Source organism: Hydractinia symbiolongicarpus, chromosome 7 (assembly GCF_029227915.1).
Source record: "Hydractinia symbiolongicarpus strain clone_291-10 chromosome 7, HSymV2.1, whole genome shotgun sequence".
Taxonomy (NCBI): Eukaryota; Metazoa; Cnidaria; class Hydrozoa; order Anthoathecata; family Hydractiniidae; genus Hydractinia; species Hydractinia symbiolongicarpus.
Window position 1 is genome coordinate 17,649,170 of NC_079881.1, and position 17,709 is coordinate 17,666,878.

The following is a 17,709-nucleotide window of genomic DNA, read 5'->3' on the forward strand; positions in this document are numbered from 1 at the left end:
TTTGTATGTAATTAAATATTGATTAATTCCGAATGACTCTAGATATGTAAAAAGAGAGGAATTTGATGTCCGAAATCTTAAAAAATGAAGAACTAGAAAAAATAATCTACAAAAAAAAAAATTCTAAATAGTGATAGATCCCGCTTTCACTGGCGTGTATCTTATGCTTTTTGCAAATGATATGGTATGTATGTAGCGATAGTCCGCCCAGACAGTATTGTGCCACAGACTTAACTGGTTTTCACAATTGTCCGAAATATGATAGGAAACCTAATATCGTTTTATTTTCGGTAAACCTCTAAAGCTAAACAAACGGATTTGTTTTCTAAACAAATGCACTCTACACAAAACTTCAAGAATTGATCAAGGACTTTGAGTTACGTTATTATAACAAAGTGTCAACAGTCAATAATGCGGGCAGACAAAACGTTCAACTTCAGGGACACGTCCTTTAAAATTTTGCTTTCAAGGAAAGTTTCCTGCACAAAACAATGTTGTGCGCTAAAACGCATATATTGCAAGAATATTTTTTCTCAGATTTCATTGGAGGAAACAGCCAAGATATGAAGTGGAAACTACAAAAGAAAGTACAAAAAGTGGAAAGTTTTAAAAAACTCTTTAAAAATAAGTACAAGTGAAAATGTTTAATTACTTTAAGAAGTATATTAAGGGGAGTATGATCAATTGGGGATTCTGCGTATTCTCCCGGGTATTATGTATAATGGTTAGGGCTATTAACATCATACATAATAACTGATTAATACGCGTTTCCTGAATTACATGTTTTTTAAAGTTTTGGAATTTTGATGTTTTGACCTTAACATCATTTTCAGCATCAGTGAATTGGTTAATGCATAAATTTTCAAGTTTATCCGACATTTGAAAGTGCTGTTTTGGTTGCATCATTGTTACGGTCAAAGCCTTCTGAATTTTCGACTTGTACTAATAAGCCTCATATTCGAGCAAAGGTTAATTAGTATAAAATTAAAAAATCTGTTGTGGCAGGTTGTTTGTTTGATGTATGAATATGAAAATTTCACGACTTATTAATTTTTATGTGAGGATTTCGAAAATTACATTCATTTTCTTTAAAAAAGTTGAGAAAGAGTGGCAAATAAATTCGGGAAAGGTGTATTTGCATTATTCCTGAATTTATCATAATTCTCGGAACAAGTTTTACTTTATAATCCCATCATATTTGTAAAAATATTTTACACATTTTTCAGAAAAAAGTTTTTTTTTAATTGCACTTCACTGGAAAAATAGCATATGTCAACAGCATGTTACCTCCACAAAGTTTTCTGCACACTTAAAGCTAAGTAACAGGGGTGAGATGAGGTGGAAACTGAGCAGCAATGTTAAGTCCAATAAATTGGGGTGTTTCAATTTAGACTATAATTGTTTTGCAATCTATTTTCTTTTACAGGTATATACACATTAATATATTATATCTTCTGAACTATAAAATAAATTCTGACTATATATACATATAATATATATATACACATATATATACATAATTACCCACAATCCGGGGCAAAATATATTGGAGAAAAAAAGGCGGAAAAATTTGAAGATGGCAACCACAAGCAATTACGAAAGCTTCTAATTAACCGCAATGCAAACATAAAAGTCTACTTGGTAATGCATACAGCGGCGTTAGAATCTTAGGTTATGTGGTAAGGTTTAAAACTCTATAAGGGTGCTTTTTTTCATTGACGTCAAAATGCCTGGATTGTTCCATAATGCAGACCGTGTGAAAAGTGCATTTGCGATGCTGTCTGCTTATAAGTATTATTTCCTGCGTTGTAGCTAAACTTTTCAATTTCAAATAACTTTTTGACTGAATATCGTTTCCCAGCAATTTAAAGACACTTCGTATAGCATACCTACTGTAACATTTATAATGCACTTCGTATCTCAGCTGCTAGATTTATTTCAACACATTTCTCTCACCTGCCGAAAGGATTGTTTTGAAAGCGATTGTGAGTATATCTTGGTAAGTACGGGCGATCATTTTCGGCATGTCGACGATTATATGTGGCTGCCATCTGAAAAAATAAAAATAAAAATAAATGTCAACTTTTTCACAAAAATTTCGTAACTTCTGTCTTTATCTACGAATACAGTGATAAAACCATTACAATAGATGATCTCGTAACTGAATTTTGGAAGGGTATATTGAATTGCACTCACATAACCCGATGGCATTGGTACAAGTCTTCGCTGAATTGCAGAACTTTCCTAAACAAATTAGTACATTAGTAGTAAAAATAATTCACAATAAGATTTGTAACGACAACAAAGCTAAGTTTCGTTTGTTACTCCAACAACGCTTAGTTTCGTTTGTTGAGACAAAAAAGCCATGTTTCGTTTGCTACGACAACAAAGCTAATTTACCTTTGTTACGACAACAAAGCTATGTTTTGTTTGCTATGAAAACAAAATTATGTTTTGCTTGTTACGACAGCAAAGCTGTTTCGTTGTTACGACAACAAAGCTAGGTTTCGTTTGTTACGACAACAAAGCTGTTTTGTTTGTTACGATAACAAAAACTAAATGTGTTGGTTGTTACGACAACAAAGCTTTGTTCAACTTGTTCCACAAACTGTCAAGTGAAGTAATGTTACAGCCACACCTTAACAAAATTTTTATGTTATTTTTACATGAAAGATTTTTGTAAGAAGAGGGGCAAATTTGTACATCAACCTGTTACCTACCTGGGCTAACGCGCGGTCTCTTGCCCAATGTTTAGCATTGATATGCAGCTACAAGGAAAGAACATTATATTTACGCAAACAGATCTTGAAATAAATTTACATTACTCCTTCAATATTCTCTCATTTGACTATAGCTAGACATGTTAGATGATAAAAAATCTTGGTCACGTGGTCTGGTGGAGGTTAGGTTGGATGCCATTATGTCAAATGGCTAAGTAATTTTTTTGTAGAAATATCATGTGATATATGATTTTGTCAGGAATTTTAAATCCAGCATGGCGCTTTCAACATCACACATGTACCTGTTCTTCTAACGCCGTTATTGTACCCTCGGCCTGCTCAAGTTTTTCAATCAAACGCAGCTTCTCATCAATCTGAAATACTCTCAACGCATTCTAAAAAATAAAAACAAAACAAACAAGAAAGTGTTTTTAGAACTTTTGTAGTCTCTTGAAAATTTGTAAAGGGCCATTCCCGCATAAAGTAAACTCAATTGTGAACCGCAACAGCTTTCCCAAAAAATGCTTCAATTATAAACAGCTTTTGAGTATTTCGCTCAGGGGCGGATACATACCACGTCAAAGACGTCAAGTGACGAAGGTAAATTGTCTACCTGTATAACGGACGATGTCAATCGAGAGGGGCATAGTATGGCGTAAAGTTCTTTTTATGTAAACAACGTGCGCCGACGAGCGGGAGTTGATATAAAATAGGGGACCAACGGCTCAGGGTGCCGCAGAGCCACGTCTGTGCGTTGTATCTGTTTTAATTTGCATGGTGCGTGATTGTTTTGACGAATATAGTCTATGGTCCGTTAAGCGGTAGTGTTTCTTACGGCGGTAAAAGTCATACAAATCTACAGAGTTGAGCAAACCTGTAACATAGACTAGTGACATATATAGTCTGTGCGGCACGATTTTTGAGTGAAAAAAAAGGTAGCCGCCCTTAACGATATAACTCGAATTACCAGTCTAGTGACCTAGCAGTCCGCTGGATACGATTACCCCTGTGAAAAAAGGTTCTTTTTTGTTAAACATGGCTTTAAAAACCATGTCTGACAAGGTGACTAGTGCTTTTTTAAGTAGAATGTCGATGTAATGAAAGAAATTTTTAACTCCCGCATTGGTGATTTGTCAAAATTACCTACAATAAATTTTTCGCAGCTGCTTGAGAATGGAAGTGTATTAAAATATAGGTTAGTTCCTTTGGACTTTCCTACAAAGTTTGTTCAAAACAACTCGGAAACACTCATTGCTTTGAGGTAGGTTTGTTTAAACTATTTTCTGATCCCTAAAGCTTTGTTTTTGTTAATAGACTGTGAAGTTTACAATTTAGTTTTTGTTCAGCTATAACAATGCAATAATTCAGTCATAAACTGAAACTAAAGCCAAAGATTTAATATGGCTGACCTTAATTGTTTTTATTAAATATTCTTTTGTTTTATTCTCAGAATAATTTTATTTTTCAAAACGTGTCATAAACAAATATATAAATGGTAGCTGAGTTGTGTTGTTATGCTTGTGAATGTATTAATAGCTAGGCACAAGACTCAGATTGGCTTTGTTTTTCTTGTTTTAGCTCTGAAGCAAGTGGAAACTGCTTATACAGCTGGGTATCATTAATGTTGTCAGGTGACAATTCATTGTGCCATGATTTAAGGTTACTTCTTTAGAGTTGTTTATTCATGCTGAATCTTATTCTACGCATCCCCTTCTATACTCTATTTGAACTATTTGAACAAGGACAACTAAATAATAACCAACTTTTTAAGAATTTCAAGCAAGTATTTGATATATCTGATAAAGATTACCCCCATGGTTCTTCACTTACAGAATTAGTGCAATTTGAAGCTCTGTATAATTGCAAAAACGGCAGATGGGCAGGTCTTCTTGACATACTTGCCCTTTCTACTGTCATTAATCACAATATAAATGTAGCATACCCCGAATGCAGCGAAACATGTTATAAGTTATTGTTTGCGGAGAAAGTTCAACCTCGACTCCCCAATGAAAACATAGCTTCTGACATAGAGCTTTGTTATGTTATGCATGGTTATGTATCCAGACCAGGTGAAAATTATAAACCAAACCATTTTGTTCCCTGTATACGTTTGTTAAATCATAATAGTAAGCGTAAATCCTTTTCCAATGAAAAAAAACTTGTAAAAAAAATTAAAACTGTGGGTTTTGCTAGTGACAAAGTACAAGCAAAGTTATCATTTTGGACCGATAAATGCAGCGATAAGCTTGTATTACCTAAAGTAAATAAATTGTTGTGGTGAGGTAATAACTAATAAAATTGTTTCTGAAATTAGGAAGAATAGATTTTTCTCTGTCCTGGCTGATGAACTTTTAGATTGTTCTAATAAGGAACAACTTTCTTTAGTAATCCGTTATGTTGATTCAAGTAGAAATATCAAGGAAGATTTTCTTAAATTTCTTCATTGTAAAGAGGGTTTAACTGGTGCAGATTTAGCCCATCTTATGTTGTCTGCTCTGCAAAATTTAAATCTAGATAGATAGATAGATAGATGTGCATATTTTACATGGCTAGCCTCACAAATATCGAGGGATATACCCTGTCTATTATTTCCAGGAGGGGCCATGGCGTAGATGGAGAGTCCTAGAGTATTTAATGCTCATTTTGAGTTACGCAGACCCATTTTGAGCTACGCAGACCCAATTAGAGCCCGCGCTCTACTAGACAACTCCCGGCAACATCCAACGGCCCACACAGTGTGCCATCTTCCCAATTTCCCTCACATGGCTTGGGTTAACCCGGGGCTATGGTAACATTCACTCGCCCATGTTGAATCGCCGTCAAGAGGAATCGAACCCCGGTCTCCCGCACAGAGTACGAGAGCTATAACCACTAATCTACGGCGCCACAAGATTCCAGTAATTGCAGGGGCCAGGGTTATGATGGGGCTGGTAATGTTGCTGGACATTTAAATGGTTTATCAGCTTGTCTTCTGTCAGTTAACAAAAAAGCTATTTATGTTCATTGTCATAGCCACTGTTAAACCTTTGCGTTGCTAAATCTTGTTCCATCACGCTGGTAAGAAATGCTATGAACAAAATTAAAGAAATTTCCTACTTCTTTAACTTTTCACAAAAAAGGCAACAGCTCCTTGAAAAAAATGTCATTCAATATTGTCCTAATTCTGATAAGTCTAAACTTAAAGATGTCTGCCGAACACGGTGGATTGAGCGTATTGATGGCATGGAAGTTTTTCAAGAACTTTATGTTGCAAATTATGTGACCCTTGATGATATGATAGTTAATTTAAATAAAATTGTCAATAATGAAACTGCCACCAAAGCACACTCTTTTTTTAATGAAATTTCTACCTTTGAGTTCATTGTATCTGTTGTTGTGACCAGAAATGTTTTGGCACTAACACATGGTGTTACAACTTTGCTTCAAGATAGAAGTATTGATATTACAGATAATGTTCAATACATTACTAATTTGAAAAATACAACTATGAGTTGCAGGAACAATGTAGATTTTTTTCACAACTCATGGTACAAGGATGCATTAGATGTTGTGGAAAGTGTAGGAGTTGAGGAGAAAATGAAACGGTTATCAGAAGGCAAACATTAAGGGACAACCAACCTGCTATCAGTCCAAAGGATTATTATAAAAAAGCCTTAACCATACCAATCTTGGACCATTTAAACAGTGAACTTAACTCGAGGTTTGATTTTGAAAACTTTGTAGTGTATAATGGATTGTGCATTGTACCAGCCAAAGTAGTTTCAATGGTTTACTCCAACAAAGATTGGAAGAGCAAATTTAAAAGGTTTGTAGATTTTTACAAATCTGACATGCCAAATCCTCTTGCTCTAGAGTCTGAGTTAGAGCTGTGGGAAAAGTTTGCTTTGGATTATCAGGGTACAAGACCTGAAACCATTGCTCAAACTTTAAAGTCAATAAACCTGTCTCTATTTACTAATATAAATGTTGCTATTCGCATTCTTGCTACTATCCCTATTACTTCATGTGAATGTGAAAGAAGTTTTTCATCATTAAGACGATTAAAAGATTATTGCCATAGTACTATGACAGAAGATCGTCTTAATGGCTTTCCTTAATGTACATTCATCAAGAAATTATTCCAAAGGTAGATGATGTACTTAATATTTTTGCCCGAGATCCTAGAAGATTACAGTTAATTTAAATTCACTTAAAACTTAATACATATTTAAACAATTTACTTTATCCTTACTTACCCATACTTACCTCTACTTACTCATCTTTTGCTAAGTCTTACTTTTAAGTTGGTAATTATACACTTAACATCTTAGGTTCACCCTAAAAGTTTCTCAACTTTGGATTTTCTGAAGTCCTAACTCCTATTTTATAACATACATTTATTAAAATGCTTTGAGCACAACCCCTGATTTATATGTTAATGCTGCTTTTTAGCAAGAGTCCTTTCAGTTTATAAATTTACTTTTTGAGCCTTGTTTTTTATATGCCATATCCTTTGTTTTTTTATATATTTTACTGAAATAGTTCTTGCACATTCATTTTTTAAATTTGTTTTTATATAATTCTTTGTTATCATGTCAACCCGGTATATTGATGTTTAGATGTCAGATTTGATAATTCATTCATTATTCCATTGGCTGGTTTTGACAATTTGCTCAATTTGACCCATTTCATGTTAGATTCAATTTGTCCATGGTTTTCTACATTACGTGATGTGCAAGAAAGAAGAAAGAAGAAAGAAGATTTTTATGGGTTATTAATGTAACCCTTCAAGTTTTCAAAAAACATTATTTTGGAATACCAGCTGCTTTGAAAAAGTAGCTAGATTTATGTTGTTTTTTCTTTCAATTTATTCTTATGAAATGTCTGGTAAGTATACATTAAAAAAATGATAATTCGGGCATTTGCGACAAAAATTTTTTGGCTTCACGAAAAATTTTGACTAAGGACTTTTTAAACTTGTATCCGCCCCTGTCGCTGCTATGAAAAGTTGTAGAACTGGAAAAAAAAATTTTCTCGTGAAAAAATTCTAACTTTATAGAATCGCGAAAGCTACCGCAAAGATTTTTGCGGTCCAGCTTAAACGCAAAGAATTTGTTCCCAAAAAGTAAAACAAAAACACCAACGTATTGACATAAAAAAAGTATATATAATGACTTATACATCAACCGACCTAACTATAACGATTTCATTCAATCTCTTCTACTCAGCACTTGAACTTACGTTTACTTGATTATACGAGTGGTAGATCTGTGCAATATGCAAACGCAGTGGAAATTTGTTTAAAGAATATTTAATTTAAGCCCCTTCAAACAGGGTATCGCTATGTGTACCATAATCTTTTGCAAATTCGCCGTCCAATTTTCTTCGTAGAAATCTCCCTTCGTTTCTTAAATTCCTACTCCCTTGATAGTAAAGGGAGTAGGAACTTAAGAAACACGTGTTAACTTGAAACTTCAAATACTTACATTTTCTTTTTCGTATGCCACAGATTTCAAATTTGATTTTCGTGTTCCTTTGCTTTTTGAAGGTAAGCTTTTATTATCAGCTGTTGATGCTTTAAAAGAAATATAGCCAAAAATAAATACATTAAGAACAACACTATATGTAATGGAGACCAATTTTGTTAAAGGCATATTATATGAAGATTGAGGGGCCGGGGCGAGGTTAAATTGTCTACTCCAGGGATTGGCATGGTTGCTCCGGTGAAGGTGGTGATTTTTAAATTGCAATTCTTAGATCAACCAAAATCGATGAAAATCACTCCCTACAAAATGACATTGTTGGTTGTGGTGTGTGGAGGACATTTATTTTGAAAAAAAAACACATAGGGGAGAGGATTTGAAAACAAACGAATAAAGTGCATTCCTACCAAGTCTTTTCTCTAATTCTTCAATCACCTTGTAAGTAAAAAAAAAAAAAAAAACATTACTCCACGAGACAGAAGAAAACAGAATGGTAAATAAATAATCAATAAAAAAGGAAAGAGAAATAATTTGTTGCTGCGACTTCAATATTCACACAAGATGAATTGCATTTTGAAAATGATATTCTTGATATTCTTTTATAATAAAAAGAAAAAGGGAGAATGACAAAATATTGTGAAGGACACATATTGTAGTAGCGTTAATACTTAACATATTGAATCCTAATACTACAATGTTTCTTCACTCTACTTTTTGTGTTAAACTTGTTTGTGTCCATTTTCTTAACTATTTTCAAACTTTAGTCTCAAGTAGGCATAGAGAACAACAGCAGCCTACCTACCTTTTCTTGAGATTGACATGTAGATTGAAGAAGCTTGTATTTTGAAAGTTTCGACTACAAGAAGAAAAAGCAAACGCGATTAAGAATTGAGACTTAATTTTGACAACAACGTATTTTTGAAGAAAATTATGAAAGTTAAACATTGCATTTCGTTGAAACCAAAGAATGCACAGTCCTCTCGACTTTATACGACCTTGCAAATTTATTTAAAATTGAAGATCTTTACAGACCCGATTAAGGTATAAATAAAGATTTTTAACAATTGTAAAAGGTTTATTCTGACATATTTATGTATTGTCTTTGATTTTAGATTTGTCATGTCTCTTGCGCAAGAAAACAGTTAACTGACTAAGAAATTTTTTTAAGGGTGACGCAAATTATTCACGTGGAAAATAAAAAATACTGCTAGTCAAAATACAAGAGAAGTTGTGTAACATAGTTAAAATTTGTGTTTCTTGATCACCACTGCCGAAAACTCCTCTGAACAACACTTCTTCTAAAGACAATACGCGTGCTATAATTATATACCTGGAGTTGTTGCATTCTTTCTTGCTGGATCTCGTGCGCTTCTTGAAGTTGCAAATAGGAGGCTTCGATATCATTTTTCTACAAAACACGAACACGTCTAACCAGAGAAGACAAAAATAAAAAAACTTTCACATTTCTGTTTGTATCCCTTTCAACGTACTGACGACTGTTATTCTTGAATATTGAATAAGAAAATATAGTCAGAAGGTTACAACACCAACACTGTTTTGCCCACGCTTATTGGGTAACTGAGTTCAAAAGCAAGCGTTGGGATGTAGCATGAATATTTCCACGTGTTTTAAAAACAGTACCATAGTGCTGATGGACATTTGATGTCGGGAAAGTATCCATATAACACATATACAAACAAATACACAAAAAAACAAACAAACAAACAAACAAACAAAACAAACAAACACACAAACAAAGAAACAAACAAAAAAGTAAATCTACCTTAATAATTTCATTTTGTAGTTTATACACTCTTTCTTGTAAAGTGTTTTTCTCTTCGTTTTCAGCAGCGAGGCGTCGTTTTAAAGGAACTGAAGATAATGATTAACATTTAAGTACACGAAATATAGTATAAATTTTATTAACGAGGTCTAACTTAAACTTCTATCTCCTTCAGTTGTCCCCGCTTCGCGACTTATAAAGGGATTCACCTTAAGAGTATCACAATGCTGACAATTAGAAGTATTTAGGAACATTGGGGCTCAGCTAGATTTAAGGAACTCTTTTTAAAAAGGTATAGCTTTTGGAGAAAGAAGACTGAAGTACCTGTCAATGATTAAAAAGCATTCTTCTGTCTACATTGTATTTATTTTCGATCGTGTATAAAATCCGTATAAAGAAATTTGAGACTTAAAAGTTCTCAAATTAAAGAGTGTCAAGATGAACGAAACAACAGGTTGGCTGTAGATTTAAAACTGTTCTAATCTGAGAAGATTATAGCAGGATTTTGGAGATTTAGGGGTCACATTTTAGAAGAAAACACTGAAAAGTGTATAGAACTATTCGTATTTTAGAAGATTTTCAGGAGAAAATAAAGGTTTACTAGTAATCAAGAAGGACTGTTCATGTTGAATTACAGCAACTATGATAAACACATGCTTGACCTTTTGTCACATGAAACGTAATAACAAGAAATTACTGTTCGAAAAAAAGATATCAACACACACAATTTTCACTATTTCAGAGTAAACAAATATTTTGGGTTCACATTTAAGGTCATTTAGGAGATTGTAGGTGTAGCCGCACTGAACAAATAAAAACGAGCTTTTTGTCACTACACTTGGATTGCAATGTTAATTATAGTTTCAAACACGAAGACCTACAAGACCATAAAAAGACGAGTTTTTATACCCTTTTTCTTCCTATTATTCAAACATTAAGTTGGAAAACTTACCAATGACTTCAAGGTCGTCTCCATTCTCACTTACTACTCCATCGCCAGCATAATATAGTTTAGTTGCCAACTGGCTTTTCTCATGCTATACGTTTAGAAACCAAAAGGAAACATTATTGTGATGGATGCTTAATTTTATTTGCACAGTGATATATCAGACTGGCACGAAAGTCTCATCTATTTGAACCTATTTCCCTCCTCAATATCATCACAACTTCTCAAGGTCAAATACACTTGCAACTGTACTATTTTTAAAGTTCTATCCCTTTATTGGACTTATTTAAATCGAGCATTTACGATGTGTGTCTACAAAAGAACAAACGGACGAACAAACAAACGGGAAAAGGAACAAACGAACGAAAGAACAAACGAACGAACGAACGAACAAACGGGCGGGTTGGCGGGTGGACGAACGATGATTTGATACCAAATAAATATCAAACCTGAAGTTTTAAAATTTTTCGTCTTAACTCTATAACATCTTGTCCCATTGTCTGTATCACATTTCGGTACCGATCTAACTCCTATGAACAAAAAAAAAATCAAAAAATCCATCTGCAATCTTGATGGGTGTGACGTATAAAGTTGACGTTTGTTTTATAGCTCACGTAAAAGGTCAGTGTTGATTGAACTACAACAAAGTAGCTATAGCTTGTTCGACTTAATTAGTTGAAAAACAGTTTGGATAAAAGAGGTCTATATTTTTTATTGGCATGTTTATGTTATAAACGTATAAATTTAAAAAAAATAATCTATCGAGTTCACGCACTTTAGAGATGGATAAAACATGCGGAGAAGGGGGGGGGGCCTTATTTTTGCCGGATTTTTTCATCCTAACTGCGTAAGGTCATCAGATATTAAATTATGGAAGGGGAATTCTACAAGACCTTTATACATCCGTGATCAAAACTAAGGAGTTTACCTTTGTTTGATAGTCCAGAACAGCTATAACATGTGAGTCAAGATTTCCTCTCTCCTATGATAATAAAAAACTGTCAGTTTTACACAGAAATCAGAAATAATCAAAGTCAGATGGCAAAATTTCGGGTGTGTTTTTTGTCACAATTTTACTTAATTTTTCTACATAGTGACATAAAAAAGAAATATACCTACAAAATATTCAAAATATCACGGAATAAGTTGCGTTAATACCCCTCATACCGTTTCAAATAGTACACAAGAGAGCTTATATACACTGGTTTGCTTTTTCATGAAGTGTGACAAACTATTGTATTTTTTATGCTTTTTCTAAATAGAGTCAACAGCTCGTGGAAAAACCCACGTGTTTGTCAGTCTTCCATACTATGAACATCAGATTTTTGCCTGTCGTAAATAGTGTAGGCATTTCTATTTTGTGCACAAAATAAGCCGGTTTAAAAAAAGAAAAGATGGCTTTATTGTAGAGACTATCAGCTAAGTATTTTTTTTTCTTGAGAGCAATAATCTCATGACATCACAATAATTAAACATTATGACAAAACGTACGGCTACCGACAACTCCACAGGAAGTAGACTGTCTCTAGTTGCAACTTGAGATGACATTGCTTTTTGTGGTTCGTGTATCGGTACATGTGCTTTAACAGGTGTTTCAGTTGATGTCTCCTCTGTCAGAGCGTGAAATTTTGGTAGTATCAACTTGATGGCATCTACAGCAGGGAAATCTATGGTGAACTAAAGGTAAGCAAGAACGCATGAAGTTTGGAATTGTGCTCCTAAAAAAGGGGCTAAAAGCCCAGATAGATATAAGTAGAAAGTTGTTTATTAATAAATACTGGCAGTTTAGAAATAGAATAGAATGGATGACAACTGCACAAAACCTTTAATGACTGAAAAAGATATACTTGACAAGTATTGATGAAATGAAATTATAAAATAAAATGACAACTGGTTGTCTACCATATTATTGTTGTTGTTTTTACACATTTTTAGGTTTTTAAGCTTTCTTTTTCATTTTGTGCCACATTTCTAGGTTTTTAGACAATCACTATGCAAAGTCATACGAATAAAAAATTGCTAAAAAAACTATGGCTAAACACTTATGTGGGCTTTTCCTACAAAATGATAATGTCATTCAAGATTTTAAATGTTACCTAATTTTATTTTATAACACTATCTATTGCGAGATGTTTTACAGAAAATAACACTATCATCAACATACACTTTTTGCATCAGACGAAGTAGAGGAAATTCTTGTTTGCATCAAAACATCAACATCTTTAACACTAATGTCATCTGATCCACCAACTACTTGTAGAGTAGAAGTATCTGCAGTCGCCTTTTTTAGATCGTCAACCTGCAGAAGCAACATCCGTGTTATAAACAACACAATACTAATAATGGGGGGGGGGGCGGGGCTGGTGGGGTTTCACAATTCACTTACGGATGTGTTTACATCTTCCTGAAATATTTTCCTTTCACATTTTGTACGCATTCCAACGACTGTGGTGAAAATGTAATTGCTACTTCAAAAAATGTTGAAATGACTATAACTATCTGCGTATAAATCTTTTTCTTTAGAAAAGGAAAAAAACTTTTTTAACAAATCTAGTTTTAGGAATACCCATTTTTGCTTTTGATACTTTCTGCAGAGGAGATCAGGATTTAAATAAAGCCAGATACCATAAAATGCCTAACATACACAATTCTGTTTCAATACTAGTATATAATACAGTGTTCCATTGAAAATGTCAACATATATTTACTCAACATAACCTACTCTTAATTTTTCTTTCACCTTTTTTAAAATTTTCTGCAAATCAGTGCTTTTAAAGGATTTTGTGACATAAACTTTTGTGAATTCAGAAAAAAATTCGCGAAATTTGTGATTATTTCTACACTACAAGTAATTTATTAACACAAAACATTTTTCTGCGTAACCCATAATTTTGCAGAACAGAAAGCAAACTCTAGATCTTTGAAATATATAATTTTTAACGGTAAAGGTAATGAAATATATCCAAATATTCTATCACTTCGCATATACATATTTTTATATCCAGACATGATAGAATCGAATGAACAAAGACAACAAAATGTGTTATCGGTTATAAGGTTTAAGAACGTGAATTTTTGTTATGGCCAGTTTACCAACTTTTTGAGAACGAAAACTTCACATTAAGCAAGAAAATACTTCACTGAAATACCTGAATACACCAGGCTTTTAACAATATTTTTAAAAAAGAGGAGTGAACAATATATTTTATTAAATTCTCACTAGAGCTGTTGTAGCATCAGTAGCTGCATTAACATCTAAAAAAACATACGACTATATATTAAAGAAATAAGAAAATCTGATAACATTTCTGATAACACATCTCATTTTATTCAGATAATTTCTAAATAACACAAATCATACAGTTCTAATCACCTTTCTTGGGAGACGGCTTATGAAGTTTACGTTTTGTAAAAACAGGCGATTCCTCACTATTGACAATACACAAATCTACTATGTCACTGTCAGAGGGGGATTGAACACCAGGAGGAGTTCTGGGTAATTTCATACTGCGTTGAAATATGCGTTCTTTTGATAGATGGATTTTAGATTGCTCATACACTTTGAATCCGTGCTGTTCTCGTTTCCCAACATGACTCGCTGAGTTACTTTCATATCCAGGTTCAGTGTTAACTGAGTTAAACAAGAAATGTCCTTTTTTCTCCTGTCTTTTATCCTGTTCTCGCATATCTTCTTCAACTTCTGATAACGTCTCTAAATTTCTCCTAAATTCCCTGTTCTCACTTTCTTCCCTGAATTTATAACGTATATTTTCCATACAGTCCACGTTCACACTCTCTTTACTCGGAACACTAACAAAACTATTCATATTTTCTCTAGACGATTTATCAACGATGTTATTCATTTTACTATCCAATACAAAACTGTTAATACTAGATGATAAATCACTGCTCACTGATGGAACTTCAGCAACTAAGAGAAAATGTTGGTATTGATTAGTAGTAGTACACAATAAATTTCAAAATATACAAGAAACAGAATAAACTTGGAATTGGTAGCAGAGAAATAGTAAAATGAAATAAAGAACAATTTTTTTAGTAAAACAAGGTGACAATTGATGAAGATTAAAACGTATACTGTGGTTAGAGTTACCTTATTTTACTAAAAAATAACCAGAATATCAAAATTCTGATAAATATTGGTATTTTAAGCAAATTTCAAGCTTCCAAAAAAATCACAGAAAAAAATGTAATCAAATGTAATCAGCAGAACTTAATTGCACTTAGTGGGACCGTTTGATAACAACTGAACTAATCTAATGGTAATAGCTATGTCACAACATTTTTGTCGGCACTAGTTTATGGCCTAGGTAACCAGACAACTGTTTTAATTTCGAGAAAACATACAAACCAATTGTTTCTTCTTGAGAATCTCCACGAGCTTCTAAATCTTCAATTTTTTCATTCTCCATCAGAAATTTCATAAATCCAGTTGCTACACAAATTTGCTCATTGTCCAATAGCGTGAACAGCTTAATGCTACCTTTGTGGATATCTTCATCCAAAGGAGTAAGAGGGAATAAAATCTTCTTTGGTTTTAACTACAACAGAATCAGACGGTGGGTTGTCATTTAATGTAATTAATTGAGCCTTACCAGAGATTCCTCATGTACCTGATATTTAAAAAAAAGATGTAACACGAAACAGCTAATAAATTTGTTTCTCAATAAAACATTGACATCTTTGACTTAACTTCTGGACATTTCCCAACTGCCCAATTTTTTTCAGCTAAAACTTCGCACTTATTGAAACCTTGAAATACTAATAGAAGGGCAACAAAACGTTAATGCAATTTTCCAGAACAGTTCTGAAATTTAGTCCTTGCTAATACTTTAAAAAAAAATAATAGTTCAACTTTGCTGACATTCCTGACAGAGTTTACCGTGTTATTCTATTGGTGATGTGAATCCAGGTTTTGACAGTAATTTAAATCAATATCTGAAAATAAATTTTTAGTCATTAACGTACCAGTAATTTTCCAGTTGCATATTTGAAAAACGCATCCGCATATGATGTTGATGCTTTGTCTGGATCGTGTTTTAAAACGGTGACATGAAGGTACACAGGATCAATGAACACGCCTGTTAATAACAGAAATTTTTTTAAATTGATAGTAATCGCAGTACCGTGAAAAATATCGGAAATATTTTTTCACCCTTTAGGCGAGTAAAATTAATGAGAACTAAAAAAGGAAAAAAAATTGACAATATTTGAGAACAATAATATAGCATATATTTCGTGTAGATTAACCAATGAAATTGCGAGGTCAATTCATCTGTATGACAAGTGCATATAAAATATAATTTAAAATAAAAAGAAAGGACTAAATTTTTTAACATCCACTCAATTTTTATAAGTTTGGCCTTTTTCAAAACTTGTTGACCCAAAATATTATACATTCTGCAAATCCTGAACTTGCAAAATTCCACAATTTCAAAGCCCCTACACTCTAATGTCATCAGCTTTTCATTTTAACCTTAACAATATGCAAAGTAAACAACTAAAAAACAAAGAAATAATAAATGTTTACCCGTAGAGGTAGCTGAAAGATTGAATTAATAATAAAATTTTTTAATCACCAAATCAACAGCACAGACTTTCAAGAACTATAAGTTCTTGATATTCTTGGTAACATTTTACACTTTTTCAGGCAAAAATGCTATTAAAACGTTGAATTTTAGAAGCTTTAATATCTTAGTTAGTCAAATTTATGTTAATCACATAACTTTGTCAGTTGAAAACATTACTACCAATAACTAGAATTTTCATCTTATTAGAGTAAAATTCAATTTTATACTTTAATAATAGGGAATTTTTGTACAAAAGCATTTAAAGACACAACAATTTTTATTTTTATGTCTAATCAAGTTATTTCTTTTGTCTCTTTATCCCCTGACAACAATATCTTGTGACCGATTTTTTCACTCCTGACCAATTTATCAAAAACCTGAAATCTCAATAATTCATATTTTTTACCATTTCCTAGTCAATTCGAAATTAAGTATCAATTTTTACAATGGTGAAATAGAAAATCAAGATTGAAATTAAATAACCTGCAAAAATTTCTACCTTAAGGTATATTGGTATATCACATTGACACATTTACATTAAAAAATTTATGTGTTAAGTGGGAGGTATTAGTCCTGAAAAATTGGGATGTGGGTGCCTATTAGATAAATATAAAAACCCAGAATGTATCATAGCCATGCAGCATAGTAAAAAAGATTATTAAAGAAAAATCTGTCACTGCCCAAGCTGAAATGTTTAATACAAGTATCTGCATGTTGAAAAAAACACCTAGCTCATATCAGCATGATTAAATAAAAATTACTTCTATCTATAGCGATGTCTAATTCCCTTCCTCTCAATTGCGCTGCTTCTGTTTGTTCACCGTCTTGATGCCAAGCTTGTAACATGTAACTTTCGTTTGTTGTTTTTTGAAATTGTTCTTCAGGTTTCACATTAAATGGAATCCTCCTTTGTTTGCATCTTACTTCAAATAATGCTTGATAGGTTCCAGATGTATAAAGTAGTACTTCTCGCAAAGAAATTTTAAAAATATCCAGACTCTTCATAGTTTTTTAATTATTATTTATTTTATTTTATTTACATCTGAAAATCAAAATATGATCATACATTACTATCAACGAAAATAAATCACTTTTCTAAGATTTGTTGTTTGGATAAGACAGTGAAATATGATAAAGAGTTCTATTTAATGTAAAAAATGCTTTGAAAGTTAAAAATAATAATAATAATAATTAATTATTTAAAAAGATT

General features: G+C 32.7%; 1 protein-coding gene across 3 annotated transcripts; it reads right to left on the reverse strand.

Annotated features, from left to right (window-relative positions):
* Nucleotides 1-599: 599 nt before the first annotated feature.
* On the reverse strand, nt 600-17,645 carry LOC130649294 (uncharacterized). Of its 3 annotated transcripts, none has more exons than XM_057455550.1 (18): nt 17,261-17,645; nt 15,898-16,010; nt 15,281-15,470; nt 14,132-14,166; nt 13,076-13,210; nt 12,409-12,588; nt 11,840-11,893; nt 11,361-11,441; nt 10,918-11,002; nt 9,966-10,054; nt 9,513-9,590; nt 8,985-9,038; nt 8,590-8,617; nt 8,186-8,274; nt 3,023-3,115; nt 2,721-2,768; nt 2,197-2,244; nt 600-2,051 (listed from the first exon to the last, which is right to left on the reverse strand). In XM_057455550.1, exons 1-18 carry the CDS (start codon nt 17,502-17,504, stop codon nt 1,953-1,955), a joined length of 1,743 nt encoding a protein of 580 aa, XP_057311533.1. In that variant the 5' UTR covers nt 17,505-17,645; the 3' UTR covers nt 600-1,952. The 3 variants fall into 3 exon arrangements, with proteins under 3 accessions (XP_057311533.1, XP_057311532.1, XP_057311534.1); XM_057455549.1 differs by having other exon boundaries at nt 12,403-12,588; XM_057455551.1 differs by lacking the exons at nt 15,281-15,470; nt 15,898-16,010; nt 17,261-17,645 and adding an exon at nt 14,285-15,194 and having other exon boundaries at nt 12,403-12,588.
* Nucleotides 17,646-17,709: the final 64 nt, after the last annotated feature.